At 39.3% G+C, this 21,595-nt stretch overlaps 1 protein-coding gene across 11 annotated transcripts in view; it reads right to left on the reverse strand.

Moving 5' to 3' along the window:
• Positions 1-21,595, reverse strand: part of WDR33 (WD repeat domain 33) — a 124,494-nt gene that overhangs the window by 63,360 nt on the left and 39,539 nt on the right. For all 11 annotated transcript variants that reach the window (XM_047722723.1, XM_047722722.1, XM_047722724.1 and 8 more), the window contains exons 2-7: positions 9,361-9,587; positions 7,605-7,673; positions 6,264-6,368; positions 3,499-3,594; positions 3,157-3,308; positions 1,368-1,465 (exon numbers count right to left, since the gene is read on the reverse strand). In XM_047722723.1, the coding sequence (XP_047578679.1) occupies positions 1,368-1,465; positions 3,157-3,308; positions 3,499-3,594; positions 6,264-6,368; positions 7,605-7,673; positions 9,361-9,564 (724 nt within the window). In that variant the 5' untranslated portion in view covers positions 9,565-9,587. The remainder of the gene's footprint in view (positions 1-1,367; positions 1,466-3,156; positions 3,309-3,498; positions 3,595-6,263; positions 6,369-7,604; positions 7,674-9,360; positions 9,588-21,595) is intronic.

The following is a 21,595-nucleotide window of genomic DNA, read 5'->3' on the forward strand; positions in this document are numbered from 1 at the left end:
CATGTGAACAAACATGAATTAAAAGGAAAAAAAAAAAAAAAAACTGGCTTGAAATATGGGTTAAACATTAAGGGCATTTACTTTCTTATCTAGAAAGCAACAACACTACTACAGGCTGTAAATTAAGCTCTGGAATGTTGTAAAAATTCAACCAACTCTCTTGAATAGAAAGGGAAATCTCTGAATAGTAATTACTTGACACCCAGTGTCTGTGGCACCCATGTGCCTACCCAGCATTTATATGAGAGGAAGATGTTACTCTTATGGGATACTGGAATCAAGAGTATGGAGTAGAATATACTCTTTGTTAAATCAGTACAAGTTCAAATTAAGCAGTTGAGAACACTACCTTCCTAGTTAACAATGAACTAATGAGATTAAATGTTTTTATTAATGTAAATGTCTGTTTCAATGTTTGTATTACATATATAAACCGAGGTAATTTCCTAACTCTAGCACCCACTGACTTTACATAAACGGTAGAGATAAACTGTTAGTATTTCAACAGCTCCACTTAATGAAGTCTGAAACTAAGTTAATCCAAGTAAAAAATATGGATTTTTTGTAGGAGGGAGTAACTGACAGACATTAGTTTATAATTATGAAATTGATAAAAGCAAACAAGAAAAAATTTAGTAACTAGTGGGCCATGTAGTACACAAATGTGGTATACTGTTTAAAAAACAAAAACAAGGGGCACCTGGGTGGCTCAGTGGGTTAAGCCACTGCCTTCAGCTCAGGTCATGATCCCAGGGTCCTGGGATCGAGCCCCACATTGGGCTTTCTGCTCAGCTGGGAGCCTGCTTTCCTTCTTCTCTCCACCTGCCTCTCTGTCTACTTGTGATCTCTGTCTGTCAAATAAATAAATAAAGTCTTTAAAAAAAAAACAAAAGAACAAAAAACAAAAACACAACACCTGCTTTCAGAAACAGCAATAATGAGAAGTGTAGTTATTGCTACCTCAGTTAACCATATTGTAAAAGGACTGCCAGGAGAATGTGAGCTATCTAAATAAAATTATAGTGCCACTATGTTGGAGAAAGCTATGCTGGCTATAAGACAGGAAAAGAATATGGCCCTAATGGATCAGTACAAGTAAGCAAGTAATTTGCGGGGGTGGCAGGATAAGAGAAGAGGAATACTTGTATGTAATTTATAACCTAACTCAAAGATAGCAGTAGTAGTAAAAATCTACAAAATGATTGTGAACCAGAAGTGGTCAGGTTTTTTTTAAAGAGCCTGAGTGAGACAGTGTATATGTAAAAAAACTGAATGGAGATGTAAGCTGGTATTGTGGTATTGTGATGATTTAACCACAAATGCCTTCCCTATTTAAATATTCCAATCAGTACTGTTAGTACACGTACCTCGGAGAATTCTTTCCTCATGGCAACGAAGAAAGTCCCAGATTCTAACAGTGCCGTCATCAGAGCATGTAGCAAATTTATTATCCGTGGGTGAGAAACTGTTACATGAAGACACACAGCAGGGGAAAGAAGTCAGCATTTAACAGATTATCTGTGCTTCTCAGACAGGGAAAAATAAAAACACTGTGCTGCGTTATAAACAGGAGAGGGAAGTATTCCAACAGTGAAGAAGCCCTTAAAGAGAACGTTGTCAGCTAACAAATGCATCTCATCAAAAGAAGAATTCAACAGAGTAGTTGCTTCTTAGTTTTCAATCAACAATAGTCCAAAACTTTACAAATGTATTATTAGTATTAATGCTTCCCACACTCCCCACAGTACGGTATTTCCTGTCTTACCAACAGAAAACGTGGAACTAGTGTAGAAACTAAATGAATTGTAGTTTTGCAATACTCCTTAAACACTCTTTTAAATCACATAGGAATACCGCTCAAAAAATGAGCATCAGCTTCTACCTCAGATGCTTCATGAAATGATAAGCTAAAAAATTCTGGACAAGCTACTTAAGACTAGTTGCTAAACACCCTACATACAATGTTTTTCATTTATTTGAATGGTCTGTGGGAAACTCTCACACATTCTCCCTGACAAGCTACTCCATGGATGTTGCACCTTTTTGGGAAAACTTGAACACAGAGACATTCAGACTGTGTTTGAAGCCAGAGATAATCTACTGCAAAGGATTTTTGCCATCTTTCCCTCCCTGTCATGAAAAACCATCAAGTTTCTCATCTATCTCTAAGAATTCTCTTGAACTTTGGAGTCCTGTAACTAACAAAGAACCAACTATGAAACTCAATGTACGGGCAGGACACTAAAGCACTGTTTTTGCAGGAGCATGTTTATCCAACAATTTTTGTTAAGATTCTGGAAGTAGAAACAAGTGACTGCAGTGGATGATGTTTCTATAAAGATGTCAACCTCCTTCCACGCATGGGCGGTACACCCGTAAAGAATGCTGCTTAGCTTTATTCTGAGGCTGCAGCAATTCTTCAGGCTTGCTTTCAAGATTTTTTTTCCAGTTTTACTATACATATCTCACTGATATGTAAAAATATACAACTCACTGAAAATATTTTAAACTCCACTTATTATACATTTGCATAACTGATGTTCTCAACAGTGAATCAGAAGTCCTAGAGTCTTCTTGACAGTGGTTTGCTTACAGTTTCAAAGCTTGAAGAACCCATTCATTATTCCATTAATGTTTGCCACATCCAGAGTTACTTGTGAGCTTTTAGTCCTACTATACTTTCCTTTTGAAGTCGTGGCATAACCAAGCCAACCAGGTCTTCATTTAAGCCTTTTTTTCTTGTATTTTGTGTGAACTCTGAAGGTGTTTTCTGTAGGCTTTAGATTTTATTCAGTTGTATAATTAAAGACTGAATTCTTTATTTGGAATGAAAGATTCTTGTCTTACACAGTAGGTAGTAAAAAGGAATAACGTATACACATTATTAACCATAAATGAAAGAGAAAACCAGTGCAAAATGCGGCAGACAATACATCTCTAACATATTGCAAAGGCTGATACCGGGACAACACTACTTCAGAAAAGTGCCAGCGAAATGGTGAGTGTGTGAAAACAAAGAAAAATATTGTGTTTATAGGGTGCAGAAAGTATCCCAGAATCTGACAGAGCCCATGCATCTCTGCACCCAGAATACACTTAGAGAATAATTTAACCATGACAATAGGGACTACAGAAAATGGTATATTGTGTATAAACCTGGCCTCTCTAATCGCCTCCTTATGTGCCTGGAACATCTTGACGTTGTTCATGTTCGACTGCCAATATTTCACATATCCTCCATGGTCTGCTGTCAACATCCACATGTCATTATGTGACCAAGTCATGGCCCTCACGGGGCTATCATGAGCCTGTGAAAACATTAAAACATTTGTAAACATTATGTAAAAGAATATATGACAGAAGGCTTCACAGGAGCATATATTAACTCACAAGAATGATTTGTCCAATTTTAAGTTTAAGATGCCAATAAAGTAACTGTATCTCTCTAGTTCTTTATAGTACCACAGGAGGATGCTAGCCTCTGATGATTACTGTTACCTGTAATATTGTTTCAAAATTGAAGGTGAGTCCATTCCACAAGGTGAATTCTCCACTAGAAGCGCCAGTGACCAATCGTCTTCCTTCTGGAGTCCACTAGGGAAGGAAAAAAAAGAATCTTAGCTAATTGTTAAAACACTTAGAAAGTATTTATAAAATAATCCAATAATCAACATTCAACAGACAATACTGACTTCCACTTAAGCACAGTTCAGACTTATAAGCAAGTACTTTGTCAGAAAAGAACCTGTATTAGTATTTTAGCTCATTAACTAAATTAAAAATAGTAAATGCATAGGGCTCCTGGATGACACAGTCATTTAAGCATCCAACTCTTGGTTTCAGGCTCAGGTCCTTATCTCAGGGTCATGAGTGAGATCAAGCCCCATGTCAGGCTCCATGCTCAGCATGGAGTCTGCTCGGGATTCTCTCTCTCCCTCTCCCTTTGCCCCTCCCTTCACAGCCCTCAAGTGTTCTCTCTCTCAAAATAAATAAATTGTTAAAAAAAACAGTAAATGCATTAAAAGTACCTGTTTGAGTTACACACATCTACACACTTTAAAAAACCTTTAAAAGCAAAATATGCAAAGACCATATTTTCCAAGGATACATAGCAGACTAACATAAATAAAATGGTGAATCATCAAAACAACTCAAAGGAAGATTACATTTGCTATTGGACCAATTAAGGCAGAAAAGTTACTGGTGTTTTATGAAAAAAGTTGAGTACCAATTTAAGGACATCAAGGTTATCGAACTTTTCCGGGCAACTAAATATATTTAACTAAAAATTATGACATACACAGTTGAAAAATACAAGTGTGGTTATAGGAATAGCAGGATGAGATATGTAAATGAAGACTATTTGGAAAACCTGACTTTTTATTGCTTACTTGCACAACATGATTTTTTATTATTATGAATAAAATCCTCCTACTTCCCTAGTTTGTTATCTGCTATGGATCCCAACCAAGTAAATACTACAGGCAACAGAACTGTGTCCTTGTATCTTGATACCTTATAATTTGGACTAGGTCTCCACTGTGTGCAAATGTCTCCTGATACCTTACAGTTTGATCCCCAAATGAGAAATTTACCAAATGAACTATAACAAATACAATTTTATCCTTCTGTATTATGATACAAAATGCTCAGATTTTATACATTTCAAAACAACTTTCTCTATTATGCTAAGAAGATAAAAAATTAGCTGCACACCAACCCTTTTAATCAAATTCCCTGGTAAACAAAATTACACTACATACTAGTTGGTTCTACCAAGAACCAGTGTTTCTTTACTAATGTTTCTACTGCTTTAGGCCTCTGAAGCAAACAGGAGACCTAAAACTGCAATATTTCCCCCAGACCTTTGGTTCTCCCTGCTCTCTACCGTACCTTCCTAATATCGAGGACTTGCCTATTTTGCTCATTTGCCACAAGGTTTACCATTATTATCTTTCCTCTGTCCCATTTTTTTTTAATTTTTATTTGCTTAAATCTATTAACTCCATCCTACATTTCTAGACTTGAAATACTGCTAACCAACAAGTATATTCTTAGCAAACCACAAAGAAAATGCTTATACTATCACAAATGGTAATACTAACTGAATGCCTGGGAGATGAAGATGGGAAGGCCTTTTATTGCAAACCCCTCCAAATTTTCAAATTTTAAACCATGCTAATCTATTTATTTAAAAATTAAACTTTTGGGGCGCCTGGGTGGCTTAGTGGGTTAGGCCTCTGCCTTCGGCTTGGGTCATGATCTCAGGGTCCTGGGATCGAGTCCCGCATCAGGCTCTCTGCTCAGCGGGGAGCCTGCTTCCTCCTCTCTCTCTGCCTGCCTCTCCGTCTACTTGTGATCTCTCTCTGTCAAATAAATAAATAAAATCTTAAAAAAAAAAAATTAAACTTTTGGGGCACCTGGGTGGCTCAGTGGGTTAAGCCGCTGCCTTTGGCTCAGGTCATGATCTCAGGGTCCTGGGATCGAGTCCCGCATCGGGCTCTCTGCTCAGCAGGGAGCCTGCTTCCCTCTCTGTCTCTCTGCCTGTCTCTCTGCCTACTTGTAATCTCTGTCTGTCAAATAAATAAATAAAATCTTTAAAAAAAAAAAATTAAACTTTTGGGGGGTGCCAGGGTGGCTCAGTGGGTTAAGCCTCTGCCTTCGGCTCGGGTCATGGTCTCAGGGTCCTGGGATCAAGCCCTGCATTGGGCTTTCTGCTCAGCAGGGAGCCCATTTCTCCTTCTGCCTGCCTCTCTGCCTACTTGTGATCTTTCTCCCTCTGTCAAATAAATAAATAAAATCTTTTTTTTTTTAATTTTTTTTCATGCTAATGTATTGAGCACCTACTATGTACCTTTATGAAGCTAAAAATTATGGTCAACCACTGGCCTTAGGTTTTTTCAGGTGTTTTCCTTATTAGTGACACCAAACAGTTTTCATTAACTTTGAGATACTGCTTTCCGAACAGCAGCAAAAGCCACCCTACTATTCAAAAGTAAGCCTGAGCCCTACTACAATATAGATCCATGGCCTGCTCAGAGAATTCTATGGAAATTGCATCATGAAGAACAATCCAAAAATCAATACTTTACTAAATGTGAATGTAACGGATAAATGGTGGGGTATTCCAAAATAAAATTATTAGCAAACATACCAATTTTTATCCCAGATATAAGCTTAAAATAATTTAATTTTGTCCTGTTAAATATGTATAGACTAACTCAGGATTAATTTTTCAAAAAAATATCCAACAGAATACTTACCCTAACAACAAATACCGGACACTTTACTTTATTTGTTGATGTTCGAACAAATTTTGTTGTTACTGCATTCATAGGATTATTCAACATCCCTATAGGTGGGACCAGCTACAAAAAGAGAAAATTGGATTTGAAGAGCTTCTGACTACACACAGGACATAAACCAGGGAAAGAACAAGATAGTTATTTCAACATTTAAAGACAAATTCAGGACTATACATGACTTTGAAAAAACTATTATTATAGATTATAATCAGTCTGTATTAATTAAATGAAGAAAACTGAGATGCAGGACAGTTAAATGTCCATTATTACTAAACAAACAACAAAATCAAATATGCAGTATCTCCAATTACTTCTCAAGGTCAACACAATAAAACATGTTCATGATGAACCAAATTTAAAATTAACTTTCCGGGGCGCCTGGGTGGCTCAGTGGGTTAAGCCGCTGCCTTCGGCTCAGGTCATGATCCCAGGTCCTGGGTTCGAGCCCCACAACGGGCTTTCTGCTCAGTAGGGAGCCTGCTTCCTCCTCTCTCTGTGCCTGCCTCTCTGCCTACTTGTGATTTCTCTCTGTCAAATAAATAAATAAAATCTTTTGGGGCGCCTGGGTGGCTCAGCGGGTTAAGCCGCTGCCTTCAGCTCAGGTCATGATCTCGGAGTCCTGGGATCGAGTCCCGCATCGGGCTCTCTGCTCAGCAGGGAGCCTGCTTCCTCCTGTCTCTCTGCCTGCCTCTCTGCCTGCTTATGATCTCTCTCTGTCAAATAAATAAATAAAATCTTAAAAAAAAAAAAAAAATCTTTTAAAAAAAATAAAAAAAAATAATAATAAAAAATAAAATTAACTTTCCTATTCCAGACTCTGAGGCAGTGCAATCTTCTGTTGGACATTTCTTTAAGCCCCAAATCAAAAGTTCTTACACCATTAAAGTAAAAGAAAAATTCTAACTGAGATTAAAAAAATAATAATAATAACAACCCATGGAGTACAGAGATGTTATTTTCTCTCTTTAGGAATGTTTTGTTTTAATTCTAAAAATGTATATAAAGAGGGGCGCCTGGGTGGTTCAGTGGGTTAAAGCCTCTGCCTTCGGCTCGGGTCATGATCTCAGGGTCCTGGGATCGAGCCCTGCATCGGGCTCTCTGCTCGTCAGGGAGCCTGCTTTTCCCCCACCCCGTTTTAAAACATTTTAAAACATTTAAAAAAAGAAAGAAAGAAAGAAAAAGAAACGTCCACATCTGCATTTGAGATCACACAGTTTTACATTCAAATATCCAAGCAAAGACGTTTACATTCAAATGTCCAAGCAAACTTAAGCTAGTATAACATATCTTAATACTTACATCATTATAATAACCTGCATCAGGCTGAATTGCCCGCATATCTCTCTGGTCTCTTTGCCATATTCTATTCTGTTTAAAAATAAACAAATTAATTAATGTGGTCTAATTATACTCTGTTTGGAAACTAAAGTAAATATTAATAAAACGTAAGCTACTATCAAATGGGGAGAAAACAGGATTAAAACTTTTTCATTATGTTCTAAAACAAAGGTAACAGTGGGTATCTTAAAAAGACCATATCCTACTGACATTATTTAGAATTTCTCTCTTTACTCACTTTATCCCCAACAAATCACCCAAGATACTGCTAACCCCAACACATTCTCACTGACCATGCTTTAATAAAAAGAAAAAGGATAAGTGATAGGCACACGTCTCCCAATTCCTTCAAAATCCTCAGCACATGGGCGCCTGGGTGGCTCAGTCGTTAAGCGTCTGCCTTTGGCTCAGGTCATGATCCCAGGGTCCTGGGATCGAGCCCCACATCAGGCTCCCTACTCAGCAGGAAGCATGCTTCTCTCTCTCCCACTCCCGCTGCTTGTGTTCCCTCTCTCGCTGTGTCTCTGTCAAATCAAGAAGTAAAATCTCGGGGAAAAAAAATAAATAAATAAAAAGTCCTCAGTACCAAACAATTCCTGGTATCCTGCCTTTGGTTTTCTTAATTCCTCTCAACCTCTCCTAGATTAGTTTTCCACCTGAATTGCCTGGAAAAACCTAAGTTTGTCTTCATCTCTGAATATTTTTCTCTTATGTTGTTTGCAACATACTAATTATCCAATATACAAACAGGTCTTTAACAACAGTCTCAGGTAAGAAAAAGCAAACAAATTTTCTTCATAGCAGGCCAGAGCAGATCAAAACCTGATTAAAGTAATAGCGTTAGTAATGAAAGCAAATTGCAGAGGCTAATTCCTAGGTGAAGACAAGTAAACAAAGAACTCAAAAGGGAGAAATATCAAGCAGAGATTTAGACAGATGCCTACTTGGCCTTTAGTTGCCATGTCAGGGTTGCTCTCACCCTAAAATGCTTGAATGTCAAGGAAGTGGAGCCCTTTTCTCCGACAGAGTGATCCACCACTAGGGGCTTGGAAAATCAGTGTTCCTTCAGCCAGTGTCTTGGACACACAAAACTGCTATTCTGAACATGTGTTCTCATAGAAACGGTCCTATGTTGGTAGTCTCTTAACATTTCAAATATCCTGTGAGTTTAACAAGTGTTTTAAGGCTGGCCTTGGGATTAAAGTACCATTTTCTGGGATCTGCTATGAACTTTGCTCTAGAAGTTTAAACTATGGGATGCCTGGGTGGCTCAGCTGGTAAAGCTTCTGCCTTTGCTCAGGTCATGATCCCAGGGTCCTGGGATCAAGTCCCATTTCTGGCTCCTTGCTCCATGGGGAGCCTTCTCCCTCTGCCTGGTATTCCCCTGCTTGTGGCTCTTGTGCTTTCATGCACGCGCTCACTCACTCTCTCTCGCGCACGCTCGCTCTCTCTTTCTGACAAATAAATAAATAAATAAATGTCTTAAAAAAATAAAAGTTTAAACTGTAAATCAGAGCTTAAATTTTATAATTTTTGAGAAGATGATTCATACATGCAGAAAGTAAACAAAGTACTAGTGACTGGCCTCATTTGAAATTCCACTTCACCCCACTAATTCAAGAAACACAGTTATACTTATTATCCTACATTCTAAAAACTTTCTTCTTCTGAAAAAGCTGAAGTCTGGTCATCAGAAGCACAGAAGAACTGGACTTACCTCCAAATACTTAATTACAGACGGATTATAGTCTATGGTTTTTCGGTTTACTGCTTTCCTCATCCGTTTTCCATCAAAGGTGAGCTGTTGCATTGCTTGCTGCTGCGCAAAATCAGGTCGCTTATAAAATAGTTGTCGAGGTGCTTGGTGTTGGAACCTTGGCATATGGAAAAAACGAGGAGGAGAACCAATTTCTGTAGCCATGGTGATGTATTCGTTCTAGGAGTCTAGAGTAAGGAAAACGTACTTTCACTACAAGTATCAGCACTGCAACATTACTTGAAAATATTTTAAAATGAACATTTTTTATACTTCTCTTCCATTTTCTAGTAAGTATCATTTCCAGCTTTTAGTCTACATATTTACAAAATGAACTATTATTTTTTTAAGATTTTATTTATTTGTCAGAGAGAGAGAGAGCACAGAAGCAGAGCGAACAACAGGCAGAAGAAGCAAGCTCCCTGCCAGGCAAGGAGCCTGATGCGGGACTGGACCCCAGGACACCAAGATCATGACCTTAGTCAACACTTAACTGACTGAGCCACCCAGGCATCCCAAACTATTAGATCTAATGGTAGAGACCAGTTAGACATTTGATAAAGGCCAATTCACAAAATAAGTGCTAATGAGATTTTTGTAAAATTCAGCCTGGTAGAGGGAAAAAACACAATTTATAACATGGGGTGAATGTGCTATGTACTCTGTGTGTTGAGGGAGTAGGGCAGAATCACTGAAACCTCTTCACATTTTTTTTTTTAAAGATTTTATTTATTTATTTGTCAGAGACAGAGGGAGAGAGAGTGAGCAAGCACAGGCAGACAGAGAGGCAGGCAGAGGCAGAGAGAGAAGCAGGCTCCCTCCCAAGCAAGGAGCCCGATGCGGGATTCGATCCCAGGACGGTGGGATCATGACCTGAGCCGAAGGCAGCCGCCCAACCAACTGAGCCACCCAGGCGTCCCCTCTTCACATTTTTTAAATGAAGTTTTCATTAGATGTTTAATGGTAAAACTAATTTTAAGCTTATTTTTAGATCTCATTTCATTTATGCAAGAGTCGCTACAAAAATTTTAAATCTGACTTTTTTGTCCTTTAATTTAACTTTCCTAGGAATAGGGCAGAAAAAGGAATAAACTATCCTACTTCATATGAATGCTAGAAGTATGTATATCCAGGGGTGCCTGGGTGGTACAATCAGTTAAGCATCCCACTCTTTATTTCGGCTCAGGTCATATATCTCAAGGTCATGAGATGGAGCTATGCATCTGGCTCCGTGCTCAGCACAGAGTCCACTTGAGACTGTCTCCCTCCCTCTGCCCCCTCTCCCACTGACACTCCCGCTCTCCAAACAAAATCTTTAAAAAGAAGAAAAAAATTTTTAAGACGTATACAGATATAATTCCAGGATCAAATTACCACAGAACCGTATTTTTCAGTATGTGTATTTATATATTTATACAGGCAACAATAAGCTACAATCTTAACAGAAAAAATATCAAAAGCTTACAATTTTTCAACTCTAATTAAATTTATATTCCAATAACACAAAAATGCATGACAGAAAACCACATTTTTTTAAAAGATTTTATTTGTTTATTTGACAGAGAGAGACCCAGAGAGAGAGGAAACACAAGCAGGGAGTGGGAGAGGGAGAAGCAGGCTTCCTGCTGAGCAGGAGCCCGATTTGGGGCTTGATCCCAGAACTCTGGGATCATGACCTGAGCCAAAGACAGATGCTTAACTACTGAGCCACCCAGGCACCCCTAAAAACACATTTTTAAGCACATTTTAAAAGTCGGACTATGGGGCGCCTGGGTGGCTCAGTTGGTTGAGCAGCTACCTTCGGCTCAGGTCATGATCCCGGACTTCTGGGATTGAGTCCCGCATCGGGCTCCCAGCTCCTTGGGGAGTCTGCTTCTCCCTCTGACCTTCTCCTCTCTCTTGCTCTCTCTCACTCATTCTCTCTCAAATAAATAAATAAAATCTTTAAAAAAAAAAAAAAAAAAGTCGGGCTATGGGGCACCTGGGTGGCTCAGTTGTTAAGCGTTTGCCTTCGACTCAGGTCATGATCCCAGGGTCCTGGCATGGAGCCCTGCACTGAGCTCCCTGCTCAGTGGGGAACCTGCTCCTTCCCCACTCACTGCCCCTGTTTGTATGCCCTCTCTCTGTCTCCCTCTGTCAAATAAACAAAACCTTTGAAAAATAAAAAATAAAAATAAGGGCGCCTGGGTGGCTCAGTGGGTTAAGCCGCTGCCTATGGCTCAGGTCATGATCTCAGGGTCCTGGGATCGAGTCCCGCATCGGGCTCTCTGCTCAGCGGGGAGCCTGCTTTCCTCTCTCTCTCTCTGCCTGCCTCTCTGCCTGCTTGTGATCTCTGTCTGTCAAATAAATAAAATAAAAATCTTTAAAAAAATAAAAAGAAAAATAAAAATAAATAAAAATAAAAATCAGATGATTAAAAAGCACATAAATGGTGTTTGTTAAAAGCAATTTCCGCAATTATTTTTGTTTTGACAGCAGGAGAGATTGTACTCTGCATTATTTTTCTATAGTCTTATATTTGCCTTTCCTCATTCAAGACACTAAATAAGGACCTGAACGAAATTTATGATTTCCTTTGATGAATACACTCTTAGTACTACTACTACATTCATCCTGTCACTTTAGTCTCTCCTGAAACCATTTAATAATGATAATAGGATTGGGGGGGGGGGGGTGTGACAGGAGAAATAAATAAACAACAAAATTAAGTCGTGTGATAAAATATACATTTAATACATATTATTTCCACTACTCTGGAACAATCCCAGAAGGTTTCGCATAAATGTTAATTTATAATGAGATAAGCATTCTTTCTTTCTTTTAGGGCTATGTGTGAATTAAATTAGAATGTACAAACTGCACTCAGCATTTGCCTCATAATGTTGGTGAATAATAATAATAAGGTGTCTGTTTACTCAGCTATCCCATGAATCCAACTAAGTTTCAGCATCCAGATTTCAACAAATGGCTTCAATTCAGATATCTAGGCCAGTAATTCCAAAAGGATGCAGCTTTGGGGCTCCTGGCTGGCTCAGTCAAAGAATGTCCGACTCTTGATCTCAGGATCATGAGTTAGAGCCCCATGGTTGAGGTGTACAAATTACTTAAATAAAATTTTTAGGGGCACCTGGGTGGCTCAGAGGGTTAAGCCTCTGCCTTTGGCTCAGGTCATGATCCCAGGGTCCTGGGATCGAGCTCCACATTGGCTCTGTGCTAAACAAGAGCTCATTTCATTGAACTTAAAACTCTAATTAATCAAACTATACACGAGTGGTTAAAAAAAAAAGCCTCAAAAATTATGAAATGCATAGTCCAATGAAGAGAATGAACAGGAAGGTATTTCTAAGAAAGGTTAAGACTTGGGGCACCTGGCTGGCTCAGCCATTAAGCATCTGCCTTCAAATCAGGTCATGATCCCAGGGTCCTGGGATTAAGCCCAACATCAGGTGCCTTGCTCAGCGGGAAGCCTGCTTCTCCCTTTCCCACTATCCCCAGCTTGTGTTCCTTCTTTCACTGTCTCTCTCTCTCTGTCAAATAAATAAAAATCTTTAAAAAAAAAACACACACACACACACACAAAAAAAAGGTTAAGACTTAAACTGGAAATTATATAGAAAAATTAATTTGGGTAATAAGCAGGCACCACCAAAATCACTGAGGTAGTTCCTAACCATGAGTACAAACACACTAAAAAATTCTGAAATACATGAAAAATCCCTGTGGCATGGGGAAGCATAATGAGAAACACAATTCAGTTCAATAACTTATTAGCACCAACTACTTGACAACCAACTACTTGACAGGAAATAAAGATGGATACACACACACAGTCTGCTCTCAAAAGATTGACAGTGTATAAGAATAGAAGAGCTCAAAAAGAAAGTAATGTAAGCATCTACTACTACACTGAGAATCTACTACACCTGTTTGCCAGGACAGATCTATCTTAAGCAACAGGAATACAACAGGATGCTTACAACACAAGCCACTCTCATGTTAAAATTTGGGGTGGGCTAGGGGAAATAATAGGAAAAGACACGGTAAAAAGAAATAAATTAGGGGCGCCTCTGCCTTCGGCTCAGGTCATCATCTCAGGGTCCTGGGATCAAGCCCCACATCGGGCTCTCTGCTCAGCAGGGAGCCTGCTTCCCCCTCTCTCTCTGCCTGCCTCTCTGCCTACTTGTGATCTCTCTGTCAAATAAGTAAGTAAAAATCTTAAAAAAAAAAAAAAAAAAGAAGGAAAGAAAAGAAAAAAGAAACAAGTAATGCTCTGTCATTCACTCAGCATACCAGGGTCAGCATAATCATTTCCTCAACCAAACATAACCCACAACCAAATCATCCACATAGTAACAACCATAATCATCCACACATCCAATCAACCATAATCATCCACAACCAAACATTTCTGACTCCATTAGGAAAATTTCACCATCACAGCTGATATCCAACTAAAACACAGGGGAAAAACAGACGGATATAGATATAGAGAGAGAGATAGATATTTTTTATATATTTTTTTAAACAGGAAAATAACCTTGCTAAAACAACTAATTCCACAAGTTCAATCCAAAATGGATTTACTAAATGTTTCATATAATTGAATAAAAGATTGAAAGGACCTTTTTTTAAATTTATTTATTTTTGAGAGAGAACACACTCTAGAGCATGACTGGGAGAAGGAGCAGAGGGAGATAAGAGAATCTCGTGCAGAGCCTAATGCCAGGCTCGACCTCATGACCCTAAGATCATGACCTGAGCCGAAACCCAAGTCATATGCTTAACCTACTGAGCCATCCAGGAGCCCCAAAGATCTTTAAACTACTGTTTAAGAGGGTAGAACTGAGGCTCTGAATTTTTTTAAAAAATAAATAAAAATAAAAATACACACACACAACTTGGGGCACCTGGTTGGCTCAGTCAGTCATGAGTTCAAGCTCCACGCTGGGTATAGAGTTTACTTAAAAGGAAAAAAAAAAACCCTCCATGACCTAGTGTCACGAACTGGCCTAAAGCAGTTTTCTTTAAAGTAGAAGTCACATCATAATTGGTGGTTCCTGAAATCAACTTGGCTAACAAACAACAGTACTTTAATAATAATAAAAAAAAATTTTTTAACAGAACACCTAATACTGAAATGTATGTTTTACAAGAAAGAACTGTTTTTGTGAAACTTCTGTTTCAGCTGTACACGTGTGTATACTGAGTCACAAGTAAAAAAAAGTATCTTCTTCCTGTGGATTTCCTATCTATGCAACTTCCTCTTTTGATCACTTAATTTCTGCTACCACTGTTGTATTCATAGCCAAAGAAATTCCTATGTGGCAAATGCCCTAAGTGGTAGTAGCTATGGCACCAGGATCTGGTCCAATTATCAAATAAAATAATTCTTACCATATCAACCACTAATCAGAGTTTCTGATTAGCACAAGAAACCTTGTTTTCCCAAACGGAGATGAAATAATTCTAACCAAGAACAAATTCTTGATGCATTAAATAGCTAGGATAGCAAGTAAAATTACTGTACAACTTTAAAAAATAACAGAAGGTTTTGGGGCGCCCAGGTGGCTCAGTGGGTTAAAGCCTCTGCCTTTGGCTCAGGTCATGATACCAGGGTCCTGGGATCGAGACCCGCATCGGGCTCTCTGCTCAGCAGGGAGCCTGCTTCCCTTCCTCTCTCTCTGCCTATCTCTCTGCCTACTTGTGATCTCTGTCAAATAAATAAAATCTTTAAAAAAAAAAAATAGAAGGTTTTAAGATCCCCACTCTCATTAATGCAAACCTAGACTCCACTGTCAGAAAACCAGCCTGGAAACCTCTATTTTAAAATAATCTATCTCCAGACCAGTAAGTAGGTCCTGGGATGAATAATCTACCCTAAAAGAGATCTGATATATAATCTGTCACAGAACTTCGAGGGGACCTACATGAGTGGTAACCAAGACCGGTAACAAAAATGATCACGATCTCTTTTTCTTCACTGCCCAATCATTAATAAATACGAATCCTGAACAAATCAGGAGCAATACTGAGACCATTCGGTTTTTTAAAGAATAAACAAGAAGGTAACTGTTAAAATAGTTTTTAAAATAAGTTCACATGATTCATGGGACAACTAACTGGGTGGCTCAATCGGTTGAATGTTTGCCTTCTGCTCAGGTCATGATCCCAGGGTTCTAGGATAGAGTCCGACATCGGCCTCCTTGCCCAGTGAGAAGACTGCTTCTCCCTCCACCCATCCCTCTCCCTGCTTATGCATGCATACACACACTCTCTCTGACAAATAAATAGATAAAATCTCTTAAAAATAAATTAATTGGGGCGCCTGGGTGGCTCAGTGGGTTAAGCCGCTGCCTTCGGCTCGGGTCATGATCTCAGAGTCCTGGGATCGAGCCCCGCATAGGGCTCTCTGCTCAGCAGGGAGCCTGCTTCCTCCTCTCTCTCTGCCTGCCTCTCTGCCTGCTTGTGATCTCTCTCTGTCAAATAAATAAATAAAATCTTTTAAAAAATAAAAAAAAAATTTAATTAATTAATTAATTAATTAATTAATTAAAAATAAAAGTTCAAATGATTCTGTACCTTGACTCTGGTACTAGATACACAAACCTATCCAAAAGGTCATATGCTGTATACTTTCATTTATGTGACATTCTTGAAATAACAAGATGACAAAAATGGAAAACAGATCAGTGATTGCCAGGAGTTAGGAATGGGGAAGCGGTGTGACTATAAAAGGGGAACTACTGCAGTAGACTATGGTAGTAAATACACAAATATATACACACAATGAAATTGCAGAGAACTCACACACAAGAGTACAAATAAAACTCACAAAATCTCTGTAAAAACTGGAGATTAACTCCATGTCCATATTCATTTTGTGATATTGTACTACAGTTTTCAAAGTTACCACCACTGGCACAAACTAGGTAAGGTATACAGATCATTCTGTGTTATTTCTCACAAATGCACTGAATATATATATAAATTATCTCAATAAAAAATAAATTTAGGGGCACCTGGGTGGCTGGCTCAGTGGGTTAAGCCTCTGCCTTCGGCTCAGGTCATGATCTCAGGGTCCTGGGATCGAGCCCCGTTCTGGCTCTCTGCTCAGCAGGGAGCCTGCTTCCGCCTCTCTCTCTCCCTGCCTCTCTGCCTACTTGTGATCTCTGTCTGTCAAATAAATAAAATATTTAAAAATTAATTAATTAGTTAATTAATTAATTTAGGGGCGCGTGAGTGGCTCAGTGGGTTCAAGCCTCTGCCTTCAGCTCGGGTCATGATCCCAGCATCCTGGAATCGAGCCCCGCATCGGGCTCTCTGCTCAGCAGGGAGCCTGCTTTTACCTCTCTCTCTCTCTGCCTACCTCTCTGCCTACTTGTGATCTCTGCCTGTCAAATAAATAAATAAATAAATCTTTAAAAAGGAAAAAAAAAGAAATTTAAAAAGTTAACATGAGAAAATAAAGTTAACATGAACAATTCACTAATTGGCAAAAACAAACCACCCATGCTGAGAATACACATAGTCAACTGAAAAGATAAGCATTTTAAGGGGTGTGTGGGTGGCTCAGTGGGTCAAGTGTCTGCCTTCAGCTCAGGTCATGATCCAGGGTCCTGGGATTGAGCCCCACATCAGGCTCCCTGCTTAGCAGGGAGTATGCTTCTCCCTCTCCATCTGCTTGCCTCTCCCGCTGCTTATTTTTTCTCTCTCTCTGTCAGATAAATAAAATCTTAAAAAAAAAAAAAGATAAGCATTTTAAGACTGCTACCATAAATTTGCTGATATCTAAACTGGACATTAAAGATCTTTTTTTTTTTTTTTAATTTATCTGAGTGGAGAGGGGAGGGAAAGGGACAGACACCCCACTGAGTTGGAAGACTTTCATGGGTCTCAACCTCACCACCCTGAGATCATGACCTGAGTCCAAACCAGGAGTCAGTCACTTAACCGAGTGGGCCAGCCAGGCACCCAAAGATGAACTTTAATTAACTCTCAGTGTAGGGGCTGTCCAATTTTTACAGCTTTCAGCCAAAGATTTAGCTGCATAATTCTTCATAACCTTGGGGTTAAAAGCAGCTTCCATTGCATATTTAAGCTGTAGTTACTGAAACATTTTAGTGGATACTGCACTAGACCAGTTTAATGCATATTACTTGATACTGTACCTGCGCTTTTTGATGTAGTTTTCTGTGTCCAAAGTTAAAAACTAACTTTTACATATAATCCATATTTGACCACAATTCTCGCCACTCAGCTTAGTTAGAAAGAACAATTCAATATTTCAAAAGTATGATTCTGGGATAAAGAAACCTATACCATCAACTGTTTTCAATGAAGATAAAGTCAGTGATTAGTGAATGTGGTTTTTATCCTTGTCCTTAGCATACAAAGCAGGAGAGCTTTTTCATTTTTACACTGTTTTTAAAAATGGATATATTAACTTAGCAAGTATTTAACCAATAAAAACTGGACAAACTAATTCTCACTGGAATACTGAATTTATCTTTGCAAAAATAAACAAAAACAATACAGCATTTTCTGATAAAGTGACCTCTTAAATTAGGAATAAGGAATTCAAAGATTCAATTATGATCTGAAGCCAGCTTTCCCAAAGCCAGGCTTTAAGGCTCTCATCTTCATTCTAATTTAATTGTGTGGGATATGAATTGGGCAGCAGAGATTTTTAAAAGCTCCCAAATGATATTAAAGTGCAGCAAAAATTTGAGAACCACAAGACATCCAAGTAACTTTGATAGTTTACTTCTTAAACAGTTTCCTTAGAACAGTGAGGTCCTAAACTTTTTATTTCAGGACACCTTTATTTTTTTTTAAAGATTACTTAACAATTTATTTATTTATTTATGAGAGAGAGAGAGAGAGAGAGAGAGAGGAAGGGAGAGAGAGCATGAGAGGGGACAGATCAGAGGGAGAAACAAACTCTCCACTGAGCAGGGAGCCCGATGTGGCACCCGATCCTGGGACTCCAGGATCATGACCTGAGCCAAAGGCAGTTCCTTAACCAACTGAGCCACCCAGGGGCCCAGGACACCTTTACTTTTAATTGAGCATTCTGGGGTGTCTGGGTGGCCTAGTCATTAAGTGTCTGCCTTTGGCTAAGGTCATGATCTCAGGGTCCTAGAACTGAGCCCTATGTGGGGCTCCCTGCTCAGCAGGGAGACTGCTTCTTCCCCTGCCTGCCGCTCCCCCTTCTTATGTGTGCACTCTCTCCTTAGACAAATAAGATCTTGAAAAAAATTGGGCGCCTGGGTGGCTCAGTGGGTTAAGCCGCTGCCTTCGGCTCAGGTCATGATCCCAGGGTCCTGGGATCGAGTCCCACGTCGGGCTCTCTGCTCAGCAGGAAGCCTGCTTCCCTTCCTCTCTCTCTGCCTGCCTCTCTGCCTACTTGTGATCTCTCTCTGTCAAATAAATAAATAAAATCTTAAAAATAAATAAATAAATAAAATAAATTTGAGGATTCCCCTAAATTTTTGTTTATTGTGATATTTATAGATACTTGCCATTTAGAAATTAAAACAGAAAACTTCAAAATATTTAACATATATTTAAAATAATGATAAACCCTCCTTTCACAACGATGACGCCAAAGACAAAGAAGAAAGCCCCTGCCTCTCCCAAAGCCAAAGCCAAAGCAAAGGCTTTGAAGGCCAAGAAAGCAGTGCTGAAAGACATCCAGTCACAGAAAGAAATCTGCACATCACCTACATTCTGACATCCCAAGATACTACGTCTCCAAAGGCATCCCAAATATTCTTCAAACAGCATCCCTGGGAGAAACAAGCTTAACCACTATGCCATCATTAAGTTCCCCCTGACCACTGAGTCACCCATGAAGAAAACTGAAGACAACACACTTGTGTTCATTGTAGATGTTAAGACCAACAAGCAACAGGCTAAGAAGAAACTCTGACACTGATGTGGTCAAGGTCAACACCCTTAACAGACCCAATGGAGAGAAAACATGTTGGACTGGCTCCTGACTATAATGCTTTAGATGTTGCCAACAAAACTGGGAACATAAAGAAGAAGAAAAGAAAAAAAAAACCACTGGGCGCCTGGGTGGCTCAGTGGGTTAAAGCTCTGCCTTCAGGGGCACCTGGGTGGCTCAGTGGGTTAAGCCACTGCTTTGGGCTCAGGTCATGATCTCAGGGTCCTGGGATCGAGTCCCATATCAGGCTCTCTGCTCAGCAGGGAGCCTGCTTCCCTATCTCTCTCTCTCTCTCTCTGCCTGCCTCTCCGTCTACTAGTGATCTCTATCAAATAAATAAATAAAATCTTTAAAAAAAAAAAAACTGGGATCATCTAAACTGAGTCCAGCTGGCTAAATCTAAATATACATTTTTTTCACAGTAAAAAATAAAAAATAAAAAAAAAATGAAAAACCCATTATAATAACTATTTCCCCTTCCCCAAAAACAGCTAGTAAAAAGAGTGACACTGGGGCACCTGGGTGGCTCAGTGGGTTAAGCCTCTGCCTTCGGCTCAGGTCACGATCTCAGGGTCCTGAGATAGAGCTCCACATCGGGCTCTCTGCTTGGCAGGGAGCCTGCTTCCTCGTCTCTCTCTGCCTGCCTCTCTGCCTACTTGTGATCTCTCTCTCTCTCTCTCTCTGTCCAATAAATAAATAAAATCTTAAAAAAAAAAAAAAGAATGACACTTATTTTTTACATTTTTTTCAAATCTCTTTAATGTCTAACTTAATTTAAATGAAAACGGCTAGATTCTCATGTCAGCTGCATTCAACCTATTGCAGTGTGTTATTTGGGTTGAAGTATATGAAAAATATATGGACCCCTACAGATATATATTTAGAAAAAATATAATAGCCTTCTCAGAAAGTTGTGCATATTCTTTAATATTCCAACAAAATGTGACAATGTGACATCTACACATTAATAAGGGGCATCAGGGTGACTCAGTCAGTAAAGCACCTGCAGTAGCTCAAGTCATGATCCCAGCGTCCTGGATCAGCAGGGTGCCTGCTTCTCATCCCCCACCCCCAGCTCGTGCTCTCTCGCTCTCTCAAATAAATAAACAAAATCTTTAAAATATACAAATAAATCACATCAACAAGCTTTTAGTACTGTTACATTAAAGTGCATTTGTTTATTTTGCACTTGAGAACTTTTAACTATGCATGATTTTACATCATGCACTGATCATTTAGAAAACATTGGCTTCACAGAATTATATATATCATCTAACTCACATTTCTTATAAAACAAAATAATAATTTTTATTAAAATCACCACTGGTCTTCAACTAACATCTTCTTTCTTTAAGATACAAGTGTTTGTTAAAGTATGTGTAGAAGCATATGGGAATAGCCATACACTTAAACTCGCTGAACCAGAGTCTGTATTCTTTTTTTAAGATTTTATTTATTTACTTGAGAGAGAGATGAGAGAGCATGAGCCAGGTGAGGGGCGAAGGGAGAGGGAGAAGCAGACCCTGCAGAGAAGGGATCCCAATGCGAGGTTCAATCCCAGGACCCTGATCATGACCTGAGCCAAAGGCAGCCGCTTAACCAACTGAGCCACCCAGGCATCCCAAAACCAGAGTTTGTATTAACCATTGTTCAAGTAACTTCTTTCATCAATACTACATGTGTTTGTATACTTATCTGTAGAGACATACGAGAACAGCAGTACGCTTAACTCATTTGAACTATACTGTTTTTAATGCAACCTTCAACTAACATCTTTTATATAGCACCAGTTTATAAACATATGTGAACAGCCCTATGCTTAACTCACTGAAACCACACTGTGCATAAACCATCTTTCAAACTACATTGCATATAAAGAGTCTTTTTTTTTTTTCAGGTTTTATTTATTTATTTGACAGAGAGAGACAGCAAGAGAGGGAACACAAAGGAGGGGGACTAGGAGAGGGAACGCAGGCCTCCTGCTGAGCAGAGAGCCGGGTGCGGCATTATGACCCAAGCCAAAGGCAGACGCGTTCATGAGCCATCCAGGTGCCCCTAAAGTATCTTTCAAGTAACATTTTCATTTATTAAAATATAAGTGTAGGGGCACCTGGATGGCTCAGTCGTTAAGCGTCTGCCTTCGGCTCAGGTCATAATCACAGGGTCCTGGGATCGAGCCCCACATCGGGCTCCTTGTTCTGCTGGAGGCCTGCTTCTCCCTCTCCAACTCCCCCTGCTCATGTTCCC

This window comes from Lutra lutra, chromosome 3, assembly GCF_902655055.1.
Source record: "Lutra lutra chromosome 3, mLutLut1.2, whole genome shotgun sequence".
NCBI lineage: Eukaryota > Metazoa > Chordata > Mammalia > Carnivora > Mustelidae > Lutra > Lutra lutra.